The sequence below is a fragment of the Girardinichthys multiradiatus genome, chromosome 23, assembly GCF_021462225.1.
Source record: "Girardinichthys multiradiatus isolate DD_20200921_A chromosome 23, DD_fGirMul_XY1, whole genome shotgun sequence".
Classification (NCBI taxonomy): Eukaryota; Metazoa; Chordata; class Actinopteri; order Cyprinodontiformes; family Goodeidae; genus Girardinichthys; species Girardinichthys multiradiatus.
The window spans coordinates 27,222,759-27,246,256 of NC_061815.1; the positions used below are offsets into that span (position 1 = coordinate 27,222,759).

Here is a 23,498-nt window from a genome sequence, read left to right on the forward strand (position 1 = left end):
GAAAGGAAGGTAAATGCAAAGAAATAAAACAAACTGAGGCTTGTTAAAACTCTGCCATTAATGTCCACATGCCTACACATGTATGTAAAGCATATGAACATCCTGTTTTCAAAGCAGCAAGATATTTCACAAAAATAAACACTAAACTGAAAATCTAAATAAATCTTTGCACTTTGTCTTTTATATCAATGGTATTCTTTCATTTTACCAATGTTGCCTGGATTTTCTGTTACTGATCACAAATATCTTAACCTGTGTAAAAAATCTTCTCTTAATCTATTGCTTCTAAGATATATGATAAATCTGCTAAACAAACTATAGTTTAATTAACAGGCTTCACTAAAATAATTAACCACACAAAAACAAAACTGACAGTTGTTCCATGTTGACTGAATAGACTCAATAAAATTAGTTCAGTCATGGTAGAAAGAAATGAATCTCTGTTAATTCCAGGGCTCCAATACATAAATGATTTGATTTCTACCAGTTCCTAAAGTTATACAAAATAAAACAAACCACACATCATAGATTCCACCATGTCATTATTTATCAGACACAGATTAAGTTCAAGTGTAAAAGTTTGTGAAAAGTTCACCCCAAATACCCAACATATTTAGAAAAAATACCAAGAAAAACCCTGGGATTTAAAATGACTATTGTTTTATTTTTTCTTTATCTGCTCAAATACAGATCCTACCAAACATAACAACAAAGCTACCAGCTTTTCACATATGAACAAGATAATTGCCTAATATTCTCTACACACTTCACAACCATAAGAACCTAAGCGATACTTAGGCATGCCAGGCCTATCGACCCAAACTTAAGTGTTTGCCCTCATTACATGATGCAGGTTTGGAAGTTCTCCCAGTAGAGAGAACATTTCTCCTGGTGGAGCTTTTGTCTGCTGGCTACAGTCCTGTACTTGGATTAGCTTTTATTTGGATGCTGCACTTCATCATCAATGCTTATTAGCAACATTAGTGCTGTTGTCAGCAGGATCTTCTCCCACAGCGGTCAAACACAATTATCTAAACAATGAAGAGTCACAGGGTGCCGCATGCATTCAATACATCGTGTTTTCATTCTTGAAAACAGAACAACAAAATCTGAAGGGTTTCTAGTAAAAAAAAGTCAATAGAAAAATGGAGAACTTACTGGGAGTAGAGCATGCGTGAACGGACAATGAACTTAAAGATATACTCGAGGGCTTTCAGGGTACGCAGGATAGGCTCACACTGTTCTCCACGGCTGGACACATCTAGGTACCGCTTTAAAACTGACATCAGCTTTCTGTAAGGGAATAAAGAAGGGACAGAAGTAAATCAAAACCATTCGGACATTTTTTTTATTAATTTCCTGATGTTTAACAGTTTGAAAAGCTAACCACTAAGTAATCTTTTTATCTTCCATAGAGCAGAGAGACAACGTGAACCGATGAAACAGAAAAAATGGGAGGTTGCTGGTTTTGTCATAAAAGCCAAATAGTTCTACATACATTAACAGATGTACCTGTCACACTCAGACATTTTTATTTGAACTCAGAGGCATTGTGGAAAAAGAAATCTCTCCAACAAATGTACACCCTGCAGGCGTCTTTAGACACAGACAGAAATACTTCAGTGTGTCAGAGCAGCTGGAGAGAGGTGTGGGAGGCACAGAGTTTATGACCTACCTGAGCTCCCCAGCAAATCCCCCTTCTAAGATGTCTCAATGGCATATAATGCAAACATACAGGGGTTGGACAATGAAACTGAAACACCTGGTTTTAGACCTCAATAATTTATTAGTATGGTGTAGGGCCTCTTTTTGTGGCCAATACAGCGTCAATTCGTCTTGGGAATGACATATACAAGTCCTGCACAGTGGTCAGAGGGTTTTTGAGCCATTCTTCTTGCAGGATAGTGGCCAGGTCACTACGTGATACTGGTGGAGGAAAACGTTTCCTGACTCGCTCCTCCAAAACACCCCAAAGTGGCTCAATAATATTTAGATCTGGTGACTGTGCAGGCCATGGGAGATGTTCAACTTCACTTTCATGTTCATCAAACCAATCTTTCACCAGTCTTGCTGTGTGTATTGGTGCGTTGTCATCCTGAAACACGGCACCGCCTTCAGGATACAATGTTTGAACCATTGGATGCACATGGTCCTCAAGAATGGTTCGGTAGTCCTTGGCAGTGACGTGCCCATCTAGCACAAGTATTGGGCCGAGGGAATGCCATAATATGGCAGCCCAAACCATCACTGATCCACCCCCATGCTTCACTATGGGCATGCAACAGTCTGGGTGGTACGCTTCTTTGGGGCTTCTCCACACCGTAACTCTCCCGGATGTGGGGAAAACAGTATAGGTCGACTCATCAGAGAACAATACATGTTTCACATTGTCCACAGCCCGAGATTTGAGCTCCTTGCACCATTGAAACCAACGTTTGGCATTGGCATGAGTGACCAAAGGTTTGGCTATAGCAGCCCGGCCATGTATATTGACCCTGTGGAGCTCCTGACGGACATTTCTGGTGGAAACAGGAGAGTTGAGGTGCACATTTAATTCTGCCGTGATTTGGGCAGCCGTGGTTTTATGTTTTTTGGATACAATCCGGGTTAGCACCCGAACATCCCTTTCAGACAGCTTCCTCTTGCATCCACAGTTAATCCTGTTGGATGTGGTTCGTCCTTCTTGGTGGTATGCTGACATTACCCTGGATACCGTGGCTCTTGATACATCACAAAGACTTGCTGTCTTGGTCACTGATGCGCCAGCAAGACATGCACCAACACTTTGTCCTCTTTTGAACTCTGGTATGTCACCCATAATGTTGTGTGCATTTCAATATTTTGAGCAAAACTGTGCTCTTACCCTGCTAATTGAACCTTCACCCTCTGCTCTTACTGGTGCAATGTGCAATCAATGAAGACTGGCTACCAGGCTGGTCCAATTTAGCCATGAAACCTCCCACACTAAAATGACAGGTGTTTCAGATTCATTGTCCAACCCCTGTATATCTACACGAGGAATACAATAGGTCAAGTTTGTCTGTGTCACAGCATCATTTTTATGAAATTGAAAACAAGATCGCACCCTAACCAGTTTTAAACTACTTCATCCTTTAAAAAAAGAAAACTGTGATTTAGTCTTGCTGCCATCATGGTGGCTGTAAAGATTTATTCAATTTAATGCCATTTAGTCTTGTTTACATATGTCTGGCTTTAGGACCATCACGAGAGGGTTTTTCTTTTTTAGAGCAGTTTAAAATGTGGTAATAAGGGAGTTAAAGACTTTTACATAACAGCCTCTCAGCTGACAGGCATTAAACTGCAATAACCTTTTTTAAACAGTGTGAATACAAGTACACCAGGAAGTAACTGCAGAGTTGTGTGGCCAACCTAAATAGATATTTAAATGGGGCAGAGACAAGAAAGACGTGCCATGAGGAAGAGGGGAAGGAGGAGAAGAGGGGTGAGGATAACTGTATATAACAGTAAGACCAGAAGTAAAAACAGCTGGAGCAAGAAAGTAGGAAAGAAAGTAGGAAAGCAAGAGTTGGATGTACTGTATATTAAGATTTTTAAACAAACTATTTTAAACAAAGAATTTGGCTACATAATCAAACGTTTTGAGTTGTAGTCATTGAGTCTAATGATTTTCATTTATATCTATCTATCTATCTATCTATCTATCTATCTATCTATCTATCTATCTATCTATCTATCTATCTATCTATCTATCTATCTATCTATCTATCTATCTATCTATCTATCTATCTATCTATCTATCTATCTATCTATCTATCTATCTATCTATCTATCTATCTATCTATCTATCTATCTATCTATCTATCTATCTATCTATCTATCTATCTATCTATCTATCTATCTATCTATCTATCTACCTATCTATCTATCTATCTATCTATCTATCTATCTATCTATCTATCTATCTATCTATCTATCTATCTATCTATCTATCTATCTATCTATCTATCTATCTATCTATCTATCTATCTATCTATCTATCTATCTATCTATCTATCTATCTATCTATCTATCTATCTATCTATCTATCTATCTATCTATACTCTATTTACTTTGTTAGTTTGGTTCATTTTTGTAGCTGTAAGTTGTCAAACAACAATAGGCACGTAAAAGTTAACATGACTGCTCTTTCTCGTGACTTTGAAGTATATTTTGAAATATTAGATATCTTGCAGTGGGGTAAACAAACAAAGAATAATCTAAAATTACCTAATTGAAGTATTTTTGAAAACTGCTGTTGTGTTTTGGACATACATAAAATAAAAATGCTTGTTACATGTTGTTAAATGGTTCATGTTAAAAGTATCTTGTTGGTATCTTCATCATACCAGACCCTAATGCAACAATCTTTTATGAAAAGGAGCAAACACGAAGAGAGATGTAATGATGGAATAATGAGCATGAAGAAATTGTTAATTTTTAATCAATTACTTCCAGGCAGCAGGGAGTGGTTAAATCAGTGCAGACAAATGAAGATTAGGATGTTCATGAAGGAGGAAATGTAAATTAGCTCACAGATTGCTCTGGATCTTTAATTTACTAGTTTTCTTGCCTTTAGATTCATTTGTCCTTCTTCTTTTACTTCTATCAATAGGTCTTTAAGAGTAAATATTAGTTTGATCAATAAGTTTTACTCTCAATTTCAGTGACTGTTAGGTCTCACAGATTTTTATAATCTTTAGCATAAGCGGGCTAAATGAATGATAGATATATAAAGATCTCTTAGTTTTCTTTTACATGTGCTAAAGTTCACACTACAAAAACAAAGAAATCATCCTTCAGATTGACTTTGACATCATGAGCATGGTTTATTTTTATCATTGTAGTAATGAATATACTACAGCCTTAAACTAATTTGACATACATTCATCATGCTACAATAACAACAGATAAAAACTCTGGTTAATGCCATTGAGCTACAATATCAACATTTTCATCAATCTCTAACAGCATTGCAAAAACTAGACACCTATCATTCAACTCTCGCTGCAAAGTTAAGCTAGGAAGATAGGTAGAGCTGTTTCAGAGCAGGGAGATCACTGAAGTTATGATTAAAATGTCAATATATCAGTCAACACAAACAAAGTAAATGAACAAATTTACAAAACCTGTTTGCCCTGTGCACTGTTATTCTACACAAATCAGCATATTTAAAACAGTTAGGATTCCCAAAGATAGAGTTTATAACTGTTAAACTGGTAGAGGCATGGCTGCAGTTAAAAAACACACGACAAGAGTCTTAAAGAAAAACTTACTTGTAGGCCAGTGTGGCACTGAAATGCTGCTTTATGTAGGCTTCCAGAACAGTGTTAAAATGCTGGAACTTTCTGTCAGCGATCAGCCCGATGATATAAATCTGCCATGGAAAAAATAGGCCATACAGAGTTAGTGACATGTTTACATACAGTTGCAGCAAACGTTTACAAGGCAGATAAGAGGTACAATCATCTGACTAACGCACTTGTTTTGGAAAGATGGGCATATAGATATGTTATACTCCAGACAGCTTGTCAAGAAACCCTGCTGTGTGAGTTGACGCGCCACACATGCAGAGTCATACCTTTAAAAATTTGTACCCAGCAAGGAAACACCCCACACACTCACCAGGGCATCAAACACAAGGATGTCATAGTCGTTAGTCTGAGAGTGCTCCATCATGATGTTGAACAAAGCGTCAAGAGTGTCCTGCAGAAACTGCATGCAACAGAGCCAACGGGATCACACATTCAGTGCTGGTGTACACACTTATACAGAGACATATTTGCTTTTAGTCATCATTGTTTCTTTAACACTGACCTTGACCACCTCTTCTCCATCGATGATTTTGAGTTTTTCCAGGTTTTCCCTTAGGAGTTCAGGCCTGGTTCTCCATTTGAGCAGCCCCAAAAGACCCACTGAAATCCCAAAGAACATTTTCAGTCCAGATGTATTTCCTGTATACAGGTGGCTGCACATACTGCCTGGCTGATAAGGCTGCTCAAAACGTAAAATAATTAAAAGGCATTTCCTAATTCACTGGGAAGCTTTTCCAATGTGTAATTGGGTTACTAAAACAATTAACAATTTCTTATTGTTTTTTAATTTAAAACATTTAAAACAAAAATTGACAATTTAGGAAATCAGCAGTTTGCCTCTTTTCACTGATTTTTATCACAGATAAATGAAATCTGTCTGGTTGTGGATTTACCAGAATATACAGGATGTACATAAAGACAGATGCAGTGCCTTGCAAAAGTTTTCATACACCTTCAACTTCACAAGCAGTTCATTAAAAAAATAAATTTGGACATTTTTTACAAATAACATTTTGAAAAGATTAGTCAAATTGTCAGCCTGACAGAATCAGTATTCAGCTTTCCTTACAGTTACAGCTGCAAGCCATTTGAGGTATGGCTCTTCCCTTTTGCACATCTAGAGATATATTTGGCAATTGTTTGCAAAATAGCTCAAGTTTAGTCATACTGGAAGGATGGCATCTTGTGTCAATTACATTTAGGTCTTGACTTTGACTGGCCCATTGTAACACATGCATATGCTTAGATCTAAACTATTGCTGTATTCCTCTGGATGCATGCTCAGGGTTGTTGTCCTACTAAAAGCTGAAAGTCCAACCTAGTCTCAGATCTTTTTCAACAACTAACAGGATTTCCAAGAGTTTACCGTATTTTTTATGTATTCAGCTCCATTCAGCTGTCTCCCATCAACCCTTTGCCCGCTGAGTAAAAGCATCCCCAGCAGCATGATGTTGTTTCCACTGTTGCCATTCACTTTCCATTTTTGGTTGATGTATTAACTGGTGCTCAGTGAGGGAGTTCAGAGCTTGGGATATTGCTTTATAATCAAAGCTGCTTTACAACTTTATCCCTGGTCTGTCTGCTGTATCCCTTGGTTTTCATGATTCTGTTTGTCCACTAATGTTCTCTAACAAACCTCAGAGACTTTCACAAAACAGATACATTTATAGTGACAATAAATTACACATGGGTAGACTCTGTTGATTAATTAGGTAAATTCTAGAAGCAACTGGTTGCACTGATGTTATTTAAGGCTGTTGGAGTAAAGAAAACGAAAGCACACAACACATTTTAGATTTTTACTTATAACATTTTTTATCCCATATTTATATCCACTTTAATGGTGTGCTCTACTTTGTATTGTTTCACCACATTAAATTGAAATAAAATATATAATAAGGTTTGTGGTTGCAACATGCACCCTATTGCCTTCACACACATGAAATTGAATGACATCCCATTCTAAATCCAAGGCTTTCCACAAGGTTAAGGATGGTGTTTATGTGAATATTGACCATTCTTCCAGAAGCTCATATGTGAGGTCAGACAATGATGTTATAAGAGAAGGTCTGGCCTACAGGCTTACAGCTCTAATGTATCTCAAATGTTTTCTATCAGGTTGAGATGATGATTTTGTGCAGAACAGTCACGTTTATTAACACCAAACTCGCTCAATCATGTATTTATGGACCTTGCTTTGTGCACTGGTGTGCAGTCATGATGGAACAGGAAGGGGGCATCTCCCACAAAGTTGGGAGTATGTCATTATATAAAATGCCTTGATATGCTGAAGGATTAAGAGTTCATTTCACTGTAACTAAGGGCCTGATACAACTCCTGAAAAACAGCTGCGCACTATAAACCCCTCTGCACTAAACTTTAACTTCACACAATGCAGTAAGACAAATTATATTCTCCTGACCATTCTCCAGAAAACCCAGACTCATTCATTAGATTTGTTGCTTCGAAGAAAATGTCTCTACCTTCTTTAAATCCAGTTACATGCTTTACACCATTTGGTGATGTAACGCTTCGATGCAGCTGCTTGGCCTTGGAAACTCATACCATGAGGCTCTCTATGCATGGTATGTGAGCTAATCTAAAGGCCACATGAAGTCTAGAGCTCTATGTGCCTCAGAATACGTTGACTACCCTCTGATTTTAAGTGGCCTACCTATCTGTGTCTTTCTTACAATACCACTAACAATTGACTGAAGAATATTTAGAGGTGAGGAAGTTACATTACTGGATTTATTGCACAGGAGGCCACTCATCACGGCACCACGCTGGATTTCAATGAGCAATTCCATCCAGCATCCTGGCAACTATGGATAAAAGTCAGGTTAAGGCCAAATTAGCTCAAACAAATAATCCTTTAATTTTCAGAATTTGAAACCCCTGCTGTGGTTCATCAGGCGAATAACCTGTTTTGTTATTTGTACAAGGTTTTTCCTGTTACCCTATGCCCATCTTTCTTGTATTTAATCAGCAAAATCTCTGCTTCAAATATGCACAGTGTCCCTACTTGTGTTTACACCTGAGCATCCAAATTCAATTTTCTGTAAAACAAATCTGTTACAGTTTTTGACATGGGACACATTTCTCTGTCTGATATTTAAGAGCTCTCTGTTCTCCCGGTCCAACAGTTTCTGACACACTATGCCAAGTTAGCACATCTGGAATGTGGCCCTGAACCAACCTGTGAGCAAACAGGCCTAAGAGTCTGTGTGTGTGTTTGTGAATGAGATAAAAGGGATTAATATTTCTGGAAAATGTTCATTATGGTGATGGACTGACTTCCTCGAGAACAGCTGTTGCTCTGCACCTGTGTCTGATGCACCTTTCTGTCTGGAGTGGACATGCAATTAAGCTCTTGTTGATGAGGTTCTTTTTGTAAATGTATTTTGCCTGTGGAGCTGCATAAGTGGGCATTATAGACAAAAGCAAAACACTCGTCACTGTTAAAACCTACAATATATCTAGAAACACAAACAAACAAAAAGCCTGTCCTTATATTTATGTGAATATAATACTTATGATGACAAAATCGTTCCACTCAGTGTTAACTGGCAAGATGTTTTCCTAAACCAAAATTTGCATTGCATTACCTCTCTACTTCTAAGCAGAAATGTAAAGTTTTAATCATTTATATCCACAGAATTGAAAGAACTTTCATTGGAAGCAGTAAGTTTGACCTTTGTCATCTTCACCGCCAGCTGATTATTCACTGTCTAGGCTTGGCCTTATATCCTCTTCGAGTGAAGGTGTTAATTAACGTTTTTTCACATGCCAGGCTTAATTTCAAGCATCCTCTCTGCTCCTAATATCTGGCCTGTGTAATTTTCTGTGGTTCCACAAGCCCACACATGTCTAGACCAACACTTGCACGTACCATTTTGTGTGAGTTTAGTGGAGCAGACCAGGGTAGAGATGGTAAAGCTGTCTCTGGAGCTCACTGATAGGCCTCCTCCTCCAGACAAGTTGCTGGCACTGCGGTTCAGCCCTGCCCCCTTGTGGGTGTCACTGTGATGGTAGCGGGTCGAGGGCAAGGACAAGTAGGAGTTCACATCCTCCATGCGCTTGCTGTCGCCCTGGCAAGACAATGTAAATTTCAATCCATTACACGAAACAGTGATGCAGCGTAGCTTTGGTAAAAACGTGATGGTATGATAAAAGGTGTTCCAGCACAGGAACAAGAATGATTTATTCTGTGTTCAGTTAAATATGAAAAAGACCGGAGTCTAGGAATTTCCAATTGTAACGTAATTGTTCAATCTTTGAATAAAAATCACAAAAATGATTGAGGTCACCAGCAGCAATAACAATCTATCCTTTTTATCCTGATTTTAGAATAAAAATAGAATGAAATCAGATACAGATCTTTCTCATGGAATAAAATTTTGCTTTCATTTCCTTTTAAATACTGTACTGTCAGTTGTTCCTACATGAATTTAACAAATTGCTATTGTTACATATATGACAGGTAGGAGTCACAACGTTTAAGGTTACTGTATTTAATTAAATATGGACAACAATATATTTTACCTCATAATGTAATAGATATTTTAACAACACCAGCTCTAATGAACATTATGCAATTGAAACTTGCTGACACCAGATATTTACAAATACAATATAAAAAGACACATAACCTTTTATTTTTCACTGTCTGAGATCCAGTCATACTGCACTTTTTTTTAAATAATGAGGGAACATGTTTAAAAGAATATGTTTTTTTTATTGTGTTCAAATTTAGAAGTTTACATATTAGATTAACATGCTTTTAAACAATTTGGGAAGGCCCAGATAATGATATCATGGCTTTGTCTCAGCTCAAACACACTGCTTGGTTGTGTGACACGGAAAAATCAAAAGTCAAGAAGTCTCTTCCTTATATCAGGCAATATATAAGGAATATACTTTTGGAGTCATCCTTGAGTATGATTTCCACATTTCTCTCCTCAAACAGCTAAAAGCAAGTATAAACAGCATGGGAAATTGCAGCGAACATACCGATTAGGAAAGAGACAGGTTCTGTTTCCCAGGGATGAATGCGTTGTGGTGCAAAATGTGTGAAATAATCCCAGAACTAAAGCAAAAAACCTTGTGAAGATGCTGGCTGGAGATTATTAACAGTTAAATGAGTCATATACCGAGCTATGCTGAAAGGCCTATCATGAAGGAAGAAGCCATTACTCCAAAAGCAACATAAAAAGCCAGATTAAATTTTGCAAATGCACTCAAACATCTTGATTTTTGGAGAGATGTTTACAGCCATGAATACCATCATTAGATTTAGAGGTTGCAGTCATGCCATCTGTGAAGTACAGAGGTGGCCACATCATGTTGTGTGGCTGTGTTGCTGCAAGAGGGACTGGTGCACTTCACAAAATAGAGTGCAACATGAGAAAATGTGTAAATACTGAAGCAATGTGTTTTTATTATTGTTGAAGACCAACAGCCACAAACAATATATTAATTAGCCCTTGGGGTCATCCTGATGACAGGGAAGCCAACCTCTCCTTTCAGGTAGGAATCACCTTTGCAGGTGCTTTGAATTAATTAGCTGCACCATGAGTGTCCAATAGTTAACGTTTTCACAGTATTCTAGTTTTCTGAGACACTGAATTTTGGGTTTTCTTTACCTGTAAGCCATAATCATCAAAATTACAAGAAACAAAGCATTTGAATATGTGTAATGATTCTATATAGTATGTGAGTTTCACTTTCTGAGATGACTGGCAAAGAATATTGCACTTTTATGCAATATTCTAATTTTTTGGGGGGATGTACCTGTATGTGTTCAAATGCTATTTGTGAATAAAGTCATTAAACATTTTGACGAAAAAGAATACATGTGCCATACTTTTTACAGAGAAAACTTTTACCAGAACAACAGAGGAAGGTTCATCTTTACAACCCTGCTCTCCTTTCACCTCTGCCAGTTTGCTATAAGCAAGTCACCCCAGCACAGAGTAAGAGACACAAGCCAAGGGTGGCAGAGAGATCAAGAGGAATGTCGGGATAACGAGAGATAATCGCCTAAGAGGGCACAGTGGGGCCATCCATTTGGTATTTGAGTGAATCATGAGTAATTAATCTTCTCCGCGTTTGACACATAATCAATATGGGGATTCAATCTTAGCTTGGGCTCATTTAACAGGAAGTCTATTTGGTTTCACTCAACCTGTCAGTGAGGCCGTAATCTTCTGCCCAAACTCACTATATCTTTAGTTCTGCTTTGATGACTCTTATTACTGCAGTGACATTACAAAATGTTTCTACTGGCTTAATAAGTTTTGAAGATGCATCTGTATTCCAAGCATGTTGTAGGCAGAAATGTTTGCCAACTTCTTTTGTTTCTGAGAAAACCTTTATCATGGGTTTTAACGTTCATTTGACCAGCTGAGTCTTTTTCAACAAACATGTCTAATTTAATGTAGTTCAGATGCTTAAGCAGCAAAGGTTTGAAGCAGTAACAGCTGCCAATGCTTTTTTAAAAGCTCTAAATCAGTATGTGTACGTATAAAGCTTTATGTAGTGTATGTGTGATTAGAAATGTAACTGTACCTGCATTCAAACAAAACAATACCAGTACAGATGTCACAGATATATGCAGTCCAACGAGCCACGGGTGATCACTTTCATCCAGGAGAGGATGCACACGTGCTTTTATTGAATAGATCTACAATTTTAGTGAGCTACAACATTTGCTAGTTTTATTTTATTCTTTGTGGCACAGATTCATAGTCCTGGAAACATTAACTGGAGATTTTGATCCATATTCATATGATTGTATGACACAGTCAATGCCCGATTTCAGGCTGCACATTCACAGCAACAATTTGCCATCAAGGTTTTAGTGATTCCACTACATGACACTAAATAAGTCATAAGCAAAGTTTTGAAATTATTTACAGAAAATCACAAGCTGCATCTAAGTTTTGCACAGCTTTCTTATGGCAAATTGTAGGTTTTATTTTGAAATCATAAGGTTTTTGTAAGGTTTACCCAATAAAGATGTTGTTTTAGAGGCTTGGAGACGTCAATGTGTCTCTCACGGGCAAATGGTAAACGTATTTTTTGTGCCAGCTCAGTGCTGAATGCAGAACTTGAGCTTGTTCAGTTTGTTTTGTTTTTTTTAATTAAAATACACAAAAACCTTTTTGTCCAACATTTGTTTATCTTTGGCTGAAGGAGTCATTAAGATATGATGATTTTATGCATTCATAGAAGAAAAAGCTGCAGGCCACACACTTTTCTTAGCTCATACTGAATACAAATTTAAAACAATATGCTGCAAAGTTACTTACTATTTTGCTAGCAGATCTAGAGGCTTTACTGATGCTGCTTAAGTTTAGTAACCACTACAACTAACTTCGTTCACTAGGTTATATAATTATTTTTTTACTGCAATTTTCTTGTCTGTGATTTTTGTTTGGAAGCATTGTTATAAGACAGTTATTTCCATCACAGTGGCAGCAATCAATTTGCTTGGAGTTTACCTTGTAAATTGTTCATAACAAAATATCTCCTGTTGTTTAATAAATCTGGTTGTGTCCTGTAAAATAAGAGGTAATCATACGCATGTGATTAATTGAAGTAAAGTTGCTTCAGTGTTGTGCTGCGTAATAGGCTACTATGTATAAAGTTAAGGCCAAATTACCAGGAAAACCGTAATCCTTGTCTTTTTGTTTTTTATTGTTTCATAAAATAGAAAAACTCAGAAAAACTTTCTATCCAATTTATGGTTTTAAGGTGGTGCTGTTTAGTTCAAAAACTTTGTCATACATAGCTTACTCTGTCAGAAACTCATAGCAACGCTTTGATTGCTTATTTTTGAGGGATTTATATGTTTTGGTTAAAAAATAAGAAAAAAAAGCACCTAATCTACTCAGCACTGAGCATGTTGTGTAAAACACAAATGAAGGATTGCATCGCTATCATTTCCTGGATGTAACTCAATAAGCAATAATTTGAATAAGCATTGCAAAGTGAACCAGCTTGTCAGAGAATTGTTATGCAGCATGCACATGTTAAGACATTTGTTTTATCTTTAATAAAGTCCCACCTTAAAGACAATAAGATCATGTAGTCCATCCTGCAGAACTGTCCCATCGTCTTTCATCAGACGTACAAATGCCATCGCAAAGTTCTTCTCACTTTTGTCCTTGGCTGTAGAGGAAGGAGTGGGACGTGTAAAACAAACCAGAAAAAAAAAACACATTAGGGAAAAATGGAAAAAGAGCAAGGAGGGTGAAGACTTCAGACGTCTTAGAAGGGAAAAATGCTCATTTGAATAATCAGGCATGAGTAATGATGCCATAGGTCATTTTGCAAATTGGTTACAATCATTAGGTGCTTTCAGTATCGCATTATGCTCCAGGGAACAAGGATGAGGAGAGGTGTTAGGGGTGCTGATCTTATTGAGAAAGCAGAGAGGTGCTGGGGAGGAACAGAGGATCCTACTTACACTCCTGTGAAGAGCGGTGTCTGAACATGAAACGTAGATGAATTCGGTGCATCTCTTCCAGAGAGACTGTTACCTGCAGGATATCTCATGTTATAAGAGAATATAATGCTATGCATGTTCTAAGGCCCTGTAAAATGAAGTGAGCAATGCAAATAATGTATGGCAAGTTATTTCAAAAAGACTTAAATAGGTGGTTGGGGAGGACTGAGGAACACACACGCACACACACCCGCAAACCTACCTTGACTGTCTCCATCCAGCGGGGCTGTTTGATCTGGTAGTAGATGACGGACCTGTACTCACTGACCGCCTTATCCCCAGCTCCCAGACATATGGAGTTCTATGAAAACAGGTCAATGAAAAATATGTCAGTGTAACATGTCAGATTTGTTTTAGACACATCTGTCTGTTGAGGTGAATATGTATTAGATGGATTGCCATTGTTGGATAAAGATGTCAATACTTACTGCTGACTAATAATACATGACACATAATTCTGCACCTGCAAACTCAGCTTCAAACTGCCCCACACATAAGCCAAATCCTTCAGTTTAAACCCACCAACGCTCTATCTCTGCTGTGTGCTGCTCACCTGTATTACTTTGCCCTCCTCGTCACAGACCCACATGATGACTTCCACATTTTTCTGTGTTGTCTTGTTGTACTTGTCAAAGTCACCGCCCTGCAAGGTAAGATAGATGTCGTTCCTGACGTCTCCCGGCATAATGATCTCCGGGAAGCCCAGCTTGCGTGCAACCACCGTGCTGCGGTCCACGAGGTGAGGGTATTCTTTTCGAATCTGAACTATGTCGCCCACCAGAGCCTTCATGGTGACCCATAATCCTGAAGAGCACAGTTAGAGATATTGAAAAGCTGTCCTTTAAAATAAATGAATATTTCCGTGAGAAAATATTCTATGTTAAGCAAGACATTTATTAAAAAAGTCTCAAAATCCTTCAATGATCATGAGACTTGACCAGGATGAAGCATTTTTAAGATGTTTTTTAATCACAGCAAAATCTGATCCTTACACATTTGATGTTCTTTTTTTTCCAGATGATTGTACATTATTTGCATGGACTACTATGAAAATGTTGCAGGTCCAGAGGGAAACAAACGAAGGTTTTCTCTGTGATACTGCCTGCATGTGATCAACCACATAAAAAATAACTAACATAAACTCAAACCATGTTGATATTTGCCTGGGAACTTCAGTTGTTTGAGCTGGAAGCAAAACTGAGCTCAGTCTAAAGAAAATAAAAAGTTAATAAAAATATGACAGTTTAACTGAAAACTTTTAAAAAAATTAAGAAAACAGTGTTATTACATTTTACTTGTGCAAATGTAGTCACTTCAGCCTGTTTTAAAGAAACGCTCAAGGAAAAAAGTGTTAAGAAAAAAGCTAAAAAAAAGGTAAAAAGCTAAGAAGAATATCAATGAAACTTTCAGTCTGTGTCAAAACAGCGCTTGAAAGTGTTTCCAACACAAATTAAAGTTGAGGCATGAGAGCTAAATTATTTTTTTACACTAAAGCTAGTTCAGAATAAAACTGCTGTCCCCCTGTTTCTTATCTTGCCATACATCCACATGCATCTAAACACCCACCTTACCTGAGTTAAAACCTGAAACATTAATTAGGTGGATTTTGTGGAGCATCAAGTCCTGTCACATCTATGAACTATCTGGCTGTAAAGAGAAGCAAGTCAGGAGTTTTCAGATTAAGCATTTAGTATTCAAGGGTAAGTAAACCTTGCACACGCATGGTGTAACGTCAGACCGAGTAACAATATTCGGTCATTGGTACAAAACTTAAGTAGCACTTTTATCAATTCTGCAGTAGTGGCACCTATGTGCTGCATTTCTCTCTGTGAGATTGCAAATTTTTCAGCCTGCTAATCAAGGTTTGGCAGCTTATCTTAGCTGATGATAAAACTATATATGATAAAGTTTCAAATATGTAGGAAGGTGATGGTAATTTACTTGAGATTGGCAGCAAGGCACATACGCAAAAGTGTAAGGAGGTATATGTCTGAAAAAAAAAATGCTTTTGTATCTGATCAGTTTGCGCAAATACAATACCTGAACATTTATAGACAGCTTCAGACAAACATAATTCAAATTTGCATCTCTCAAACCCCCAGTCGGTCATGGCAGATGGCTGCTCACACTGAGCCTGGTTCCGCTGGAGGTTTCTTCCTGTTAAAAGGGAGTTTTTCCTCTCCACTGTCGCTACATGCATGCTAAGTATGAGGGATTGCTGCAAAGTCAACGCCAGTGACTGTCCACTGTCTCTACATGCTCATCTGGGAGGAGGGAATGCTGCAAGTCACTGACTGGATGCAATCTGCTGGGTTTCCTTAGACAGAAAAACTTTTTATCCAATTTGAATAAATAACTAACTCCGACTGCACTGTTCAATTGTTAGGATTAATTAGAATGTATGTACCTGACTGTTGTGTAGTGCCTTGAGACAACATGTGTTGTGAATTGGCGCTATATAAATAAACTGAATTGAATTGAAATTTAATAATTGGGTTGTTTTTTGATTTTTGTAATGTTGCAAGTGTTAGTGTGGAGTGTGTGTGTGTTATGGCAAATGCATTTTGAAGTGAGAAGAGAAGGAGATTAGAGGCAAGTAATATTAGAGCCTGAAATGTGGTTGCCACAGGTGCTCCCTTCATATCTAGGCTATGCTTGGAGCCGATGGGTACAAGGGAAAGATAAAGCCTGAGAGATATAACAGTGCAGTTTAACATGCAAAGTTACTCTCGAACATGACGGTGTCAGCAACTCAGATTGCATACGTTACCATGGTGTAGTAGGTACCTAAAAACAAAAGATCAAGGAAAAATGTTGCCTGTCCCATTTAAGGTGGAGACAGAAGAAGGAAGGATTCAGTCAATGACTAACAAGTTTATCTGGCCACAAATGACAGCAGCACCCTCAGACCTGTGGACGTCTTGGCTGCATCCGGAACTTACTTCAGCAAGAAATGTCATGCGGATGGTAAAACAAAGAAAAAGCCTCTTAGAGCGGAACAGTACCTTGGCCGCCACTGTCTCCTCGTAATGCTGTCACTTTGTTCAGCAAGGAGTGGAGAAAGTCATTTTCAGCCACTACCCTGAAACCACATTTACAACAACAAGGAAATACAGTTCAATGTACAGAAAAAAACTTTTCTAAATCTTGTGGTTGTTGATAGCTGCAAGAACACAAAACCCTTCAGTTCTAACAACATGAAGGAACTTTTGAGAAATCCAAAAAACAGCTTTTAAATAGATACTTTCTTGGACATTTAAAGAAAACAAAGGGAAAAAGCTATGGCGACAGGAAAATAAAACGTACGGGAAGAAGGGAATGAAAAATTGCTTCTCCTCATCGCACTCAATCTTCCCTTTGATGATGTCACTGATGTCCATCACTACCAAGAAGAGAAAGTAAATGTGTCATTGATGAAAAAAATCTAAACAAACGCTGCCCAGCCATTTTTTAAATATGTCAGATTCTCCTTGAACAAATAGGGAATAAATCAACAAATCTGAACCAAAAACAAGTTATATGAGAACAGCAGCACTTGTTTAAGCAATAGTGAGCTACAGCAGTATAAATAGGAAAAAGAAATGTCATCATCAACATCATATTTCCCATTTTAATGCTACCTGTGCAAAATAATTTTGGCCCTGTTAAGTAATTCACTAATGGGGAAATATAACTGAAGCATAATTTACTTCATTTATAAATAAATAATAATAATTGTCCAAAAAAAATAAAACGCCGCAGTTTTGACTGAAAGTCGAACTTGCTGGCTTAACTGGTAAAATCTGATAAAATAACAACAGAATACGTCATTCTATTATAAACTATTCTAAAAATTCTTAAATAGGTTAGAAGCACATTGCTGCATTCTTAAGAATAAGATTTGTGTTTTATGCTAAAAGTTACTAAAATGCCAATGGTTTCCCCTTAAGAATAGATTACTGACTGATCTAGATTCTTGCATTTTTCTTTACCTCATTGTTGGTGTATTAGTTTGCTAATAGGTTACAGTGACACCTAGACTATTTGTTGTAACATGTCAGGAGTTTCCTAAACCAACATGAATGTTTGTATGAAATTAAGTCACTGCTTCATTGTTGTAAACTCCTTATGAAATTAAGTTGAAACATTTGAAAATAGCTGGTACACATGGTCACTAACCACTGACATGCAAATATGTGGACTTCTGGGAATGTCATTTTAGCTCAACACTGGCCCAAAACAAATTCAGTTCTCTGCACTTGAATTACCTGCCACCCCAAAAGGTCGCCGGAGGCCCATAGTGCACTTCTTGTTGTTTACTTCTTTTAAGTCCATCCTGCCTACTCTCACTATCTGACAGATCAGATAAATCTTCTCTCTGCTCAAGTCTTTGTTTCCCAAGTCCTGGTGGACAAAGGCAGAGAACAAGTAAGCAAAACAACCCCTCGGGGCAAGCCAAAGAGGAAAATAAGACAACAATGTAATCCTCTGACAGGTAACAAGTTCATTCATTGTCCTGCTGTGCAGTATCTTGCTAATATGAAAGACAGTATAAGAGTGCCCTCCTGTGGTCACTTACTGTGAAGACAACCTTCAGGTTGTTCAGCATCTCAATCTCTTTTGGGAAACCACTGCTGCCCCAGCGAACCAAGTAGTTCTCACTGCAAAAGGATGATAAAACATTAGCTCTATGTAAAATATTCATCACTCTTCCATTGTTATTTTATTTAGTGTAGTATTAAAACATAAAAAGAGTTATTACTAAAATGAAAATGTCTCAATCTTTAAATTCTAAACACATTTTCCTCTTACAGCTAAAAAATAATGTGCCGTTCAAATGGGTAAAGTATAAACAGACAGACAGAAAAAACGGATGTGCATATACAGTGTGTTACAAAAGTGTTGATACTCTTTGAACTTTATTTTATCAAAGAAAGGCAAAATGTTATGCATGATTATGAAGAAAATGCTCTCTTTATTCTTCAACCCCTAAACAGATAAAATCCCTTGGAAACAATCAAAAATCACTTCATTAGTCCATAGAGTCCACCTATTTGTAACTGAATCTCCATATAAATGCTCTTTGAAGGTCTCAGATGTTTGTTAGAGAACTTTAGTGAGCAAACAGCATTTTTAATACCATGGAACACAGCAGGTAACGTTTTGTAGAACTTTATATCCCCATTAGTATACAAAACAACATCCCAAGCTTTGAACATCTCACCCAGCATTTCCTCCATAATCTGAAACTGGAAGCAATATGGCATTACTGCTTATTTGCCAAAACATGGCCTTTAAACTAAACTGACAGGCAACATAAAAAGTTCATAAATCAGAGAAGCAGCCAAGAGAAGTCCCATCTGCAGTTTCCACAAGCTGTGAAAAGGACACAAAAACGTGGAAAAAAGGGCTCTGAGCAAATTAGACCAAAACTGAACTTTTTGGCCTCAATGCAAAAGAAAATATTCCTACAGTTAAAAATGGTGGTTGCAGCATTTTGCTGATAGGATGATTTTCTCCAGCAGGACACACAAGCTGGTCAGAGCTAAATGCAGGGCGATGTGGGAAGAAAACTTGTTAGAGTCAGCAGAAGACTAGAGACTCGGGCAGAGTCCGATCTTCCAGCAGGACAACAACCCTAAACATACAGCCAGAGCCACAATGGAACAGTATGAATTCATTCACATTTTTATGGTAGAATGGTTTAGACTTAAATCTAATTGAGGACATTTGGTAATACTTGAAGATGAATTTCCAGAGATACTCTTTTGTCCAATCTAACTGGACTTAAGCTATTTTGCAAAGAAGAATGGGCAAAAATTTCTGTCTCTAGTTTACCAAGTCTTGTAGAGAAATAACACCAAACATTTGCAGCTATAATTGCAGCAAATAGTGCTTCCATACAGTATTGACTCAGACGGGCTTTAGACAAATGCACAGCACACTTTCCAAATTTTATTGGTTATAAAAAAAAATTTAAATCAATATACTTTTTTTCCCTCCCCACAATCATGCGCTATTTTATATTAGTCATATTAAATCTATTAAAAAAAACAAAAAACAGTGACATTTGTGGTTGAAATGTGACTGAATGTGAGAAAGGCATGAAAACCAAATATCTGTAAATAATTTTTTATAGAGCTATGGACAGATAAAAAAGTGTAAGAATGAAGCAAACCAAAGACAGTGCAACAATAAAAGCCAATTGAAAGAAACACAGCGAACATATAAGATGAAAGCGAATAAAACTTCTGAACAAATGACCGCGCAGTGAAGGAACAATCTTATAGTAGTTGATTTGTACTGAAAAAGCGATGACTGATTTAGGTCTAATGTAATACTTACAGCCACCCTGGCTGAGAAACAGATATACCCAGCATGACAGTGAGTGATGGGGCTTAACATCAGCTCTGTCAGGCTCCATACAGTCCTGCCACTCAGTTTCTGCTGGCCTATAATTTTAATTTCCTTATGTCTATTTTTGGCAAATTGTCATAATTTAGTGTCGCTCAACAATGGAGGAACGAAGGCAAGGTATATGGACCAGAAAATAAAGAAAACATGGAGGAAAGTATGTTTAGTTTGGAGTGTGAGTGTTCATACTTGTTTTATGCGACTTAGAGATGGAGGCAAAGATAAAATGGTTTAAAGAGAAATTTAGATTTTCTTACCATTAAATGCATTTCCAAAGTGTCCTCTATTTTCAACAAGTGTTCATATGATTTTATATGAAAAATAGAAAACTAAATTCCCTTCAACATGTCTAAATCATGAGATACAATTTTCTGTAAAATCACAAAAAAGCATTTAATATTTATTGAAAAGCTGAGTTTCAAAGTCCTAACAAATTAATTATTGATGCCAATCTTTTTCAGACATGATATGTTTTGGAAATATTTCCAAAACATATCATGTACAGAAATCCTTTAGAGAGAAAAGCGGGGCAGAATGACTACTGATACCTGATGATGGTTTGTTTGACGGGATCATAGAGGGACATGAAGAGCTCTGAGTCCTCTCCTATGCGACATACAAAGTTCCTGACGAAGACATAGAGGCTGTGGGTGGGGGAAGATTGAATTCGTGCTGAGATCCCACTGTGGTCTGTCTGGATGTTAGACTGCAGAGAAAAACAAAAATATACATTTGATCACTATCTGGAATCTTGTCTTTTCTTGCAATATTATAATCTTATGTTACTGATTTTTGAAAATCAACTCTTTAATTTCAGTATGTCTCTTCAGGACAGAAAATATCCTATATATAAAATATGTTTTACTTGAACCCATGTGTGTGATGATTATTAACATTCCTTGCTGTTAAAACGTTGTACAATCTTGCAGCACTTAGTCTTCTTCCATAACAATTGACAAGGTTACAGACAAAGCCGGCCCTATCCATTTTGGTGCCCTGGGCAAGATTATGGTTTGGTGCCCCCCTCCACAGCAGCATGTGTAAAAGTTTAATGTATACAAGCTATTTAATATTTACTATGTTATGTAGAAAACTTGATTATTATACCAAATTAATTTATGGTTTCAGTCTGTGGTCCCTCTGTAAACAGTCAGGCAGTGAGTCATTTTCCACTGGTTCTTCCATAGTGGGTCACAGGGAAGCTGGTGCCTATCTCCAGCAGTCTACGGGCAGGAGGCGGGGTACACCCTGGACCGGCTGCCAATCCATTGCAGGGCTACACACAAACAACCATGCACACACTCATTCACACATCTAAGGGCAATTTCGGGTGACCAATTAACCTAGCAGGCATGTGTTTGGACTGTGGGAGGAAGCCGGAGAACCAGTGAGAACCCACGCGTGCACAAGGAGAACATGCAAACTCCATGCAAACTTCCGGCCAGGAGTCGAACCCAGGACCTTCTTGCTGCAAGGCAACAGTGCTACCAACTGCGCAACCGTGCAGCCCCCTGTGTAAACAATTATTTCAATTTATTTCACATCTTTACACTAATAATAGAAGGTTGAAAAAAGGTTTTAAATGATTGATGCTGTTGGTTTTTCTAAAACAGAGTCATTCTGATGAGATCAAATAAGTGTAAGAATAAAACTTAGAATCAAAGTGGAAGCTCCAGTTCACATGGTTTTCTGTCTCTATGTAGGTTTGGAAAAGCAGCACCCCCTTCAGGAGCTGGTGCACTGGGCCCACACCAAGAGCTGCCCCTGCATAAAGAGAGCTCATTCAGCTCACCAGGATTTCTGTAATATTTGGGTGTTACGGCTGACATCACCACGGTAGAAGGTTATTTTGTGTATGGTGCACCTTCTGCTTTGTCATATGTTAGTCCCAGTGATTATTCATTTTCGATTTTCTTTAAAATCTCCTGGTATTTTAAAGAGTTCATGATGTCATAACTTCTAACATGGTTTTCAGGAACTTTGAAAGAAACACACCCACAGTATTACAGATCTGTCGTCATTTATAACAGTGGGCATGAGGTGCTTTCCTATAGATTCATACTTTGTTTTGTGTGCAACCACCCAGGGGTTTATTACAAAAATGCTCAATTTTAGTGTCGGCTGACCAAATCGCACATTTTCAATTAAAGTTCAATTAGCATTCAGAAAACTCCACATGTCTATGTAGGTGGAGGTAGGACGGAAAATAATTTATACCAGTAAGCCTCCAAACCTAATGGTTGACTCTAATCATTCTTACGAAGAGTAGATGACCCCAATTATTGGGGACACAGTAACTTTGGATTTTTCTTTAATTTTCAGTGTGAAAGTGTGCTACTGCAATAAAAAAAATATTAATTTCTTCATTGTTACACATCTTTATAAAACACTGGCATTGTAGTGACAGTAATTTGAAATAAATCAACGACAGTATTCAGGCTTTTGGTTTGAGAAAGAGAGAGGAAAATATCCGATTTTCTCGCTTCAAACAAATAGTTTCACTGTAGGGCTTTTTGTGCAAAACTAGAGACAAAAGAGATAACATGATACACCTGCAATTTTATATAAGTATACTTCATTCAAAAAACTATTTTTTTCAAGGATCTTATGGACATACAACAAATCACATTACTGTCAAAGCTTTTGAACCCTTTGTGTAGCCCTCCTCTTCACATTCTGTCCTGTACCTGTTCTTCTTTAATGCGCTCATTGATCTTGGTTGTGGCCTCCTCATGTGCTCTGAAAAGGCTGATGACATTAGCCTGCTCAGGGTCCAAGATATTCCCATCCTCGTCTCGGACAACCAGGTCCAGCTCAAGGATCCTTGATGGGAAAATAGCAAAAACAGGATTAATGGAATTAGAATGAGGATGAAGAAAATAAAGAGATTTTACAAAGGAAAGCAATTAACTGAGGAGCAACTGGATGACCATGAAAAGAGGAGTCGAAAGACAAAGTAATCAGGTGACAAAACCAGAAGATGAACAGACACTTTTAATAGCTTGTGACACAGCAGGGGTAAAATATTAGATTAAAACAGTGACTTTATTATCAGTGTAGGCATACTTGTTGCCGTAATCAATCTTAGAAGTAACTTTTTGCTTGAGCTCCTTAAATTCGTCACTGGGCAGTGTTCCGGACAGCAGCTGAGAGCGCCACTCCATCAGTTCCCACATCAGCCTCTGGACCTGCTTCACAAGCGCCTGCTTGTTACTCTAGAAAGATAGACAGGCAAAAAATATGGTGTTAAATTCAAACAC

General features: G+C 37.7%; 1 protein-coding gene across 2 annotated transcripts in view; it reads right to left on the minus strand.

Moving 5' to 3' along the window:
• LOC124860244 (dedicator of cytokinesis protein 2-like) overlaps positions 1–23,498 on the minus strand; it is a 143,451-nt gene that overhangs the window by 115,878 nt on the left and 4,075 nt on the right. For both annotated transcript variants that reach the window (XM_047353367.1, XM_047353368.1), the window contains 16 exons: positions 23,305–23,453; positions 22,926–23,061; positions 20,787–20,944; positions 18,404–18,485; positions 18,093–18,228; positions 17,152–17,227; positions 16,851–16,927; positions 14,399–14,649; positions 14,048–14,146; positions 13,807–13,879; positions 13,405–13,508; positions 9,226–9,424; positions 5,836–5,933; positions 5,644–5,733; positions 5,295–5,395; positions 1,159–1,293 (listed from right to left, as the gene is read on the minus strand). In XM_047353367.1, the coding sequence (XP_047209323.1) occupies positions 1,159–1,293; positions 5,295–5,395; positions 5,644–5,733; positions 5,836–5,933; positions 9,226–9,424; positions 13,405–13,508; positions 13,807–13,879; positions 14,048–14,146; positions 14,399–14,649; positions 16,851–16,927; positions 17,152–17,227; positions 18,093–18,228; positions 18,404–18,485; positions 20,787–20,944; positions 22,926–23,061; positions 23,305–23,453 (1,964 nt within the window). The remainder of the gene's footprint in view (positions 1–1,158; positions 1,294–5,294; positions 5,396–5,643; positions 5,734–5,835; positions 5,934–9,225; positions 9,425–13,404; positions 13,509–13,806; positions 13,880–14,047; positions 14,147–14,398; positions 14,650–16,850; positions 16,928–17,151; positions 17,228–18,092; positions 18,229–18,403; positions 18,486–20,786; positions 20,945–22,925; positions 23,062–23,304; positions 23,454–23,498) is intronic.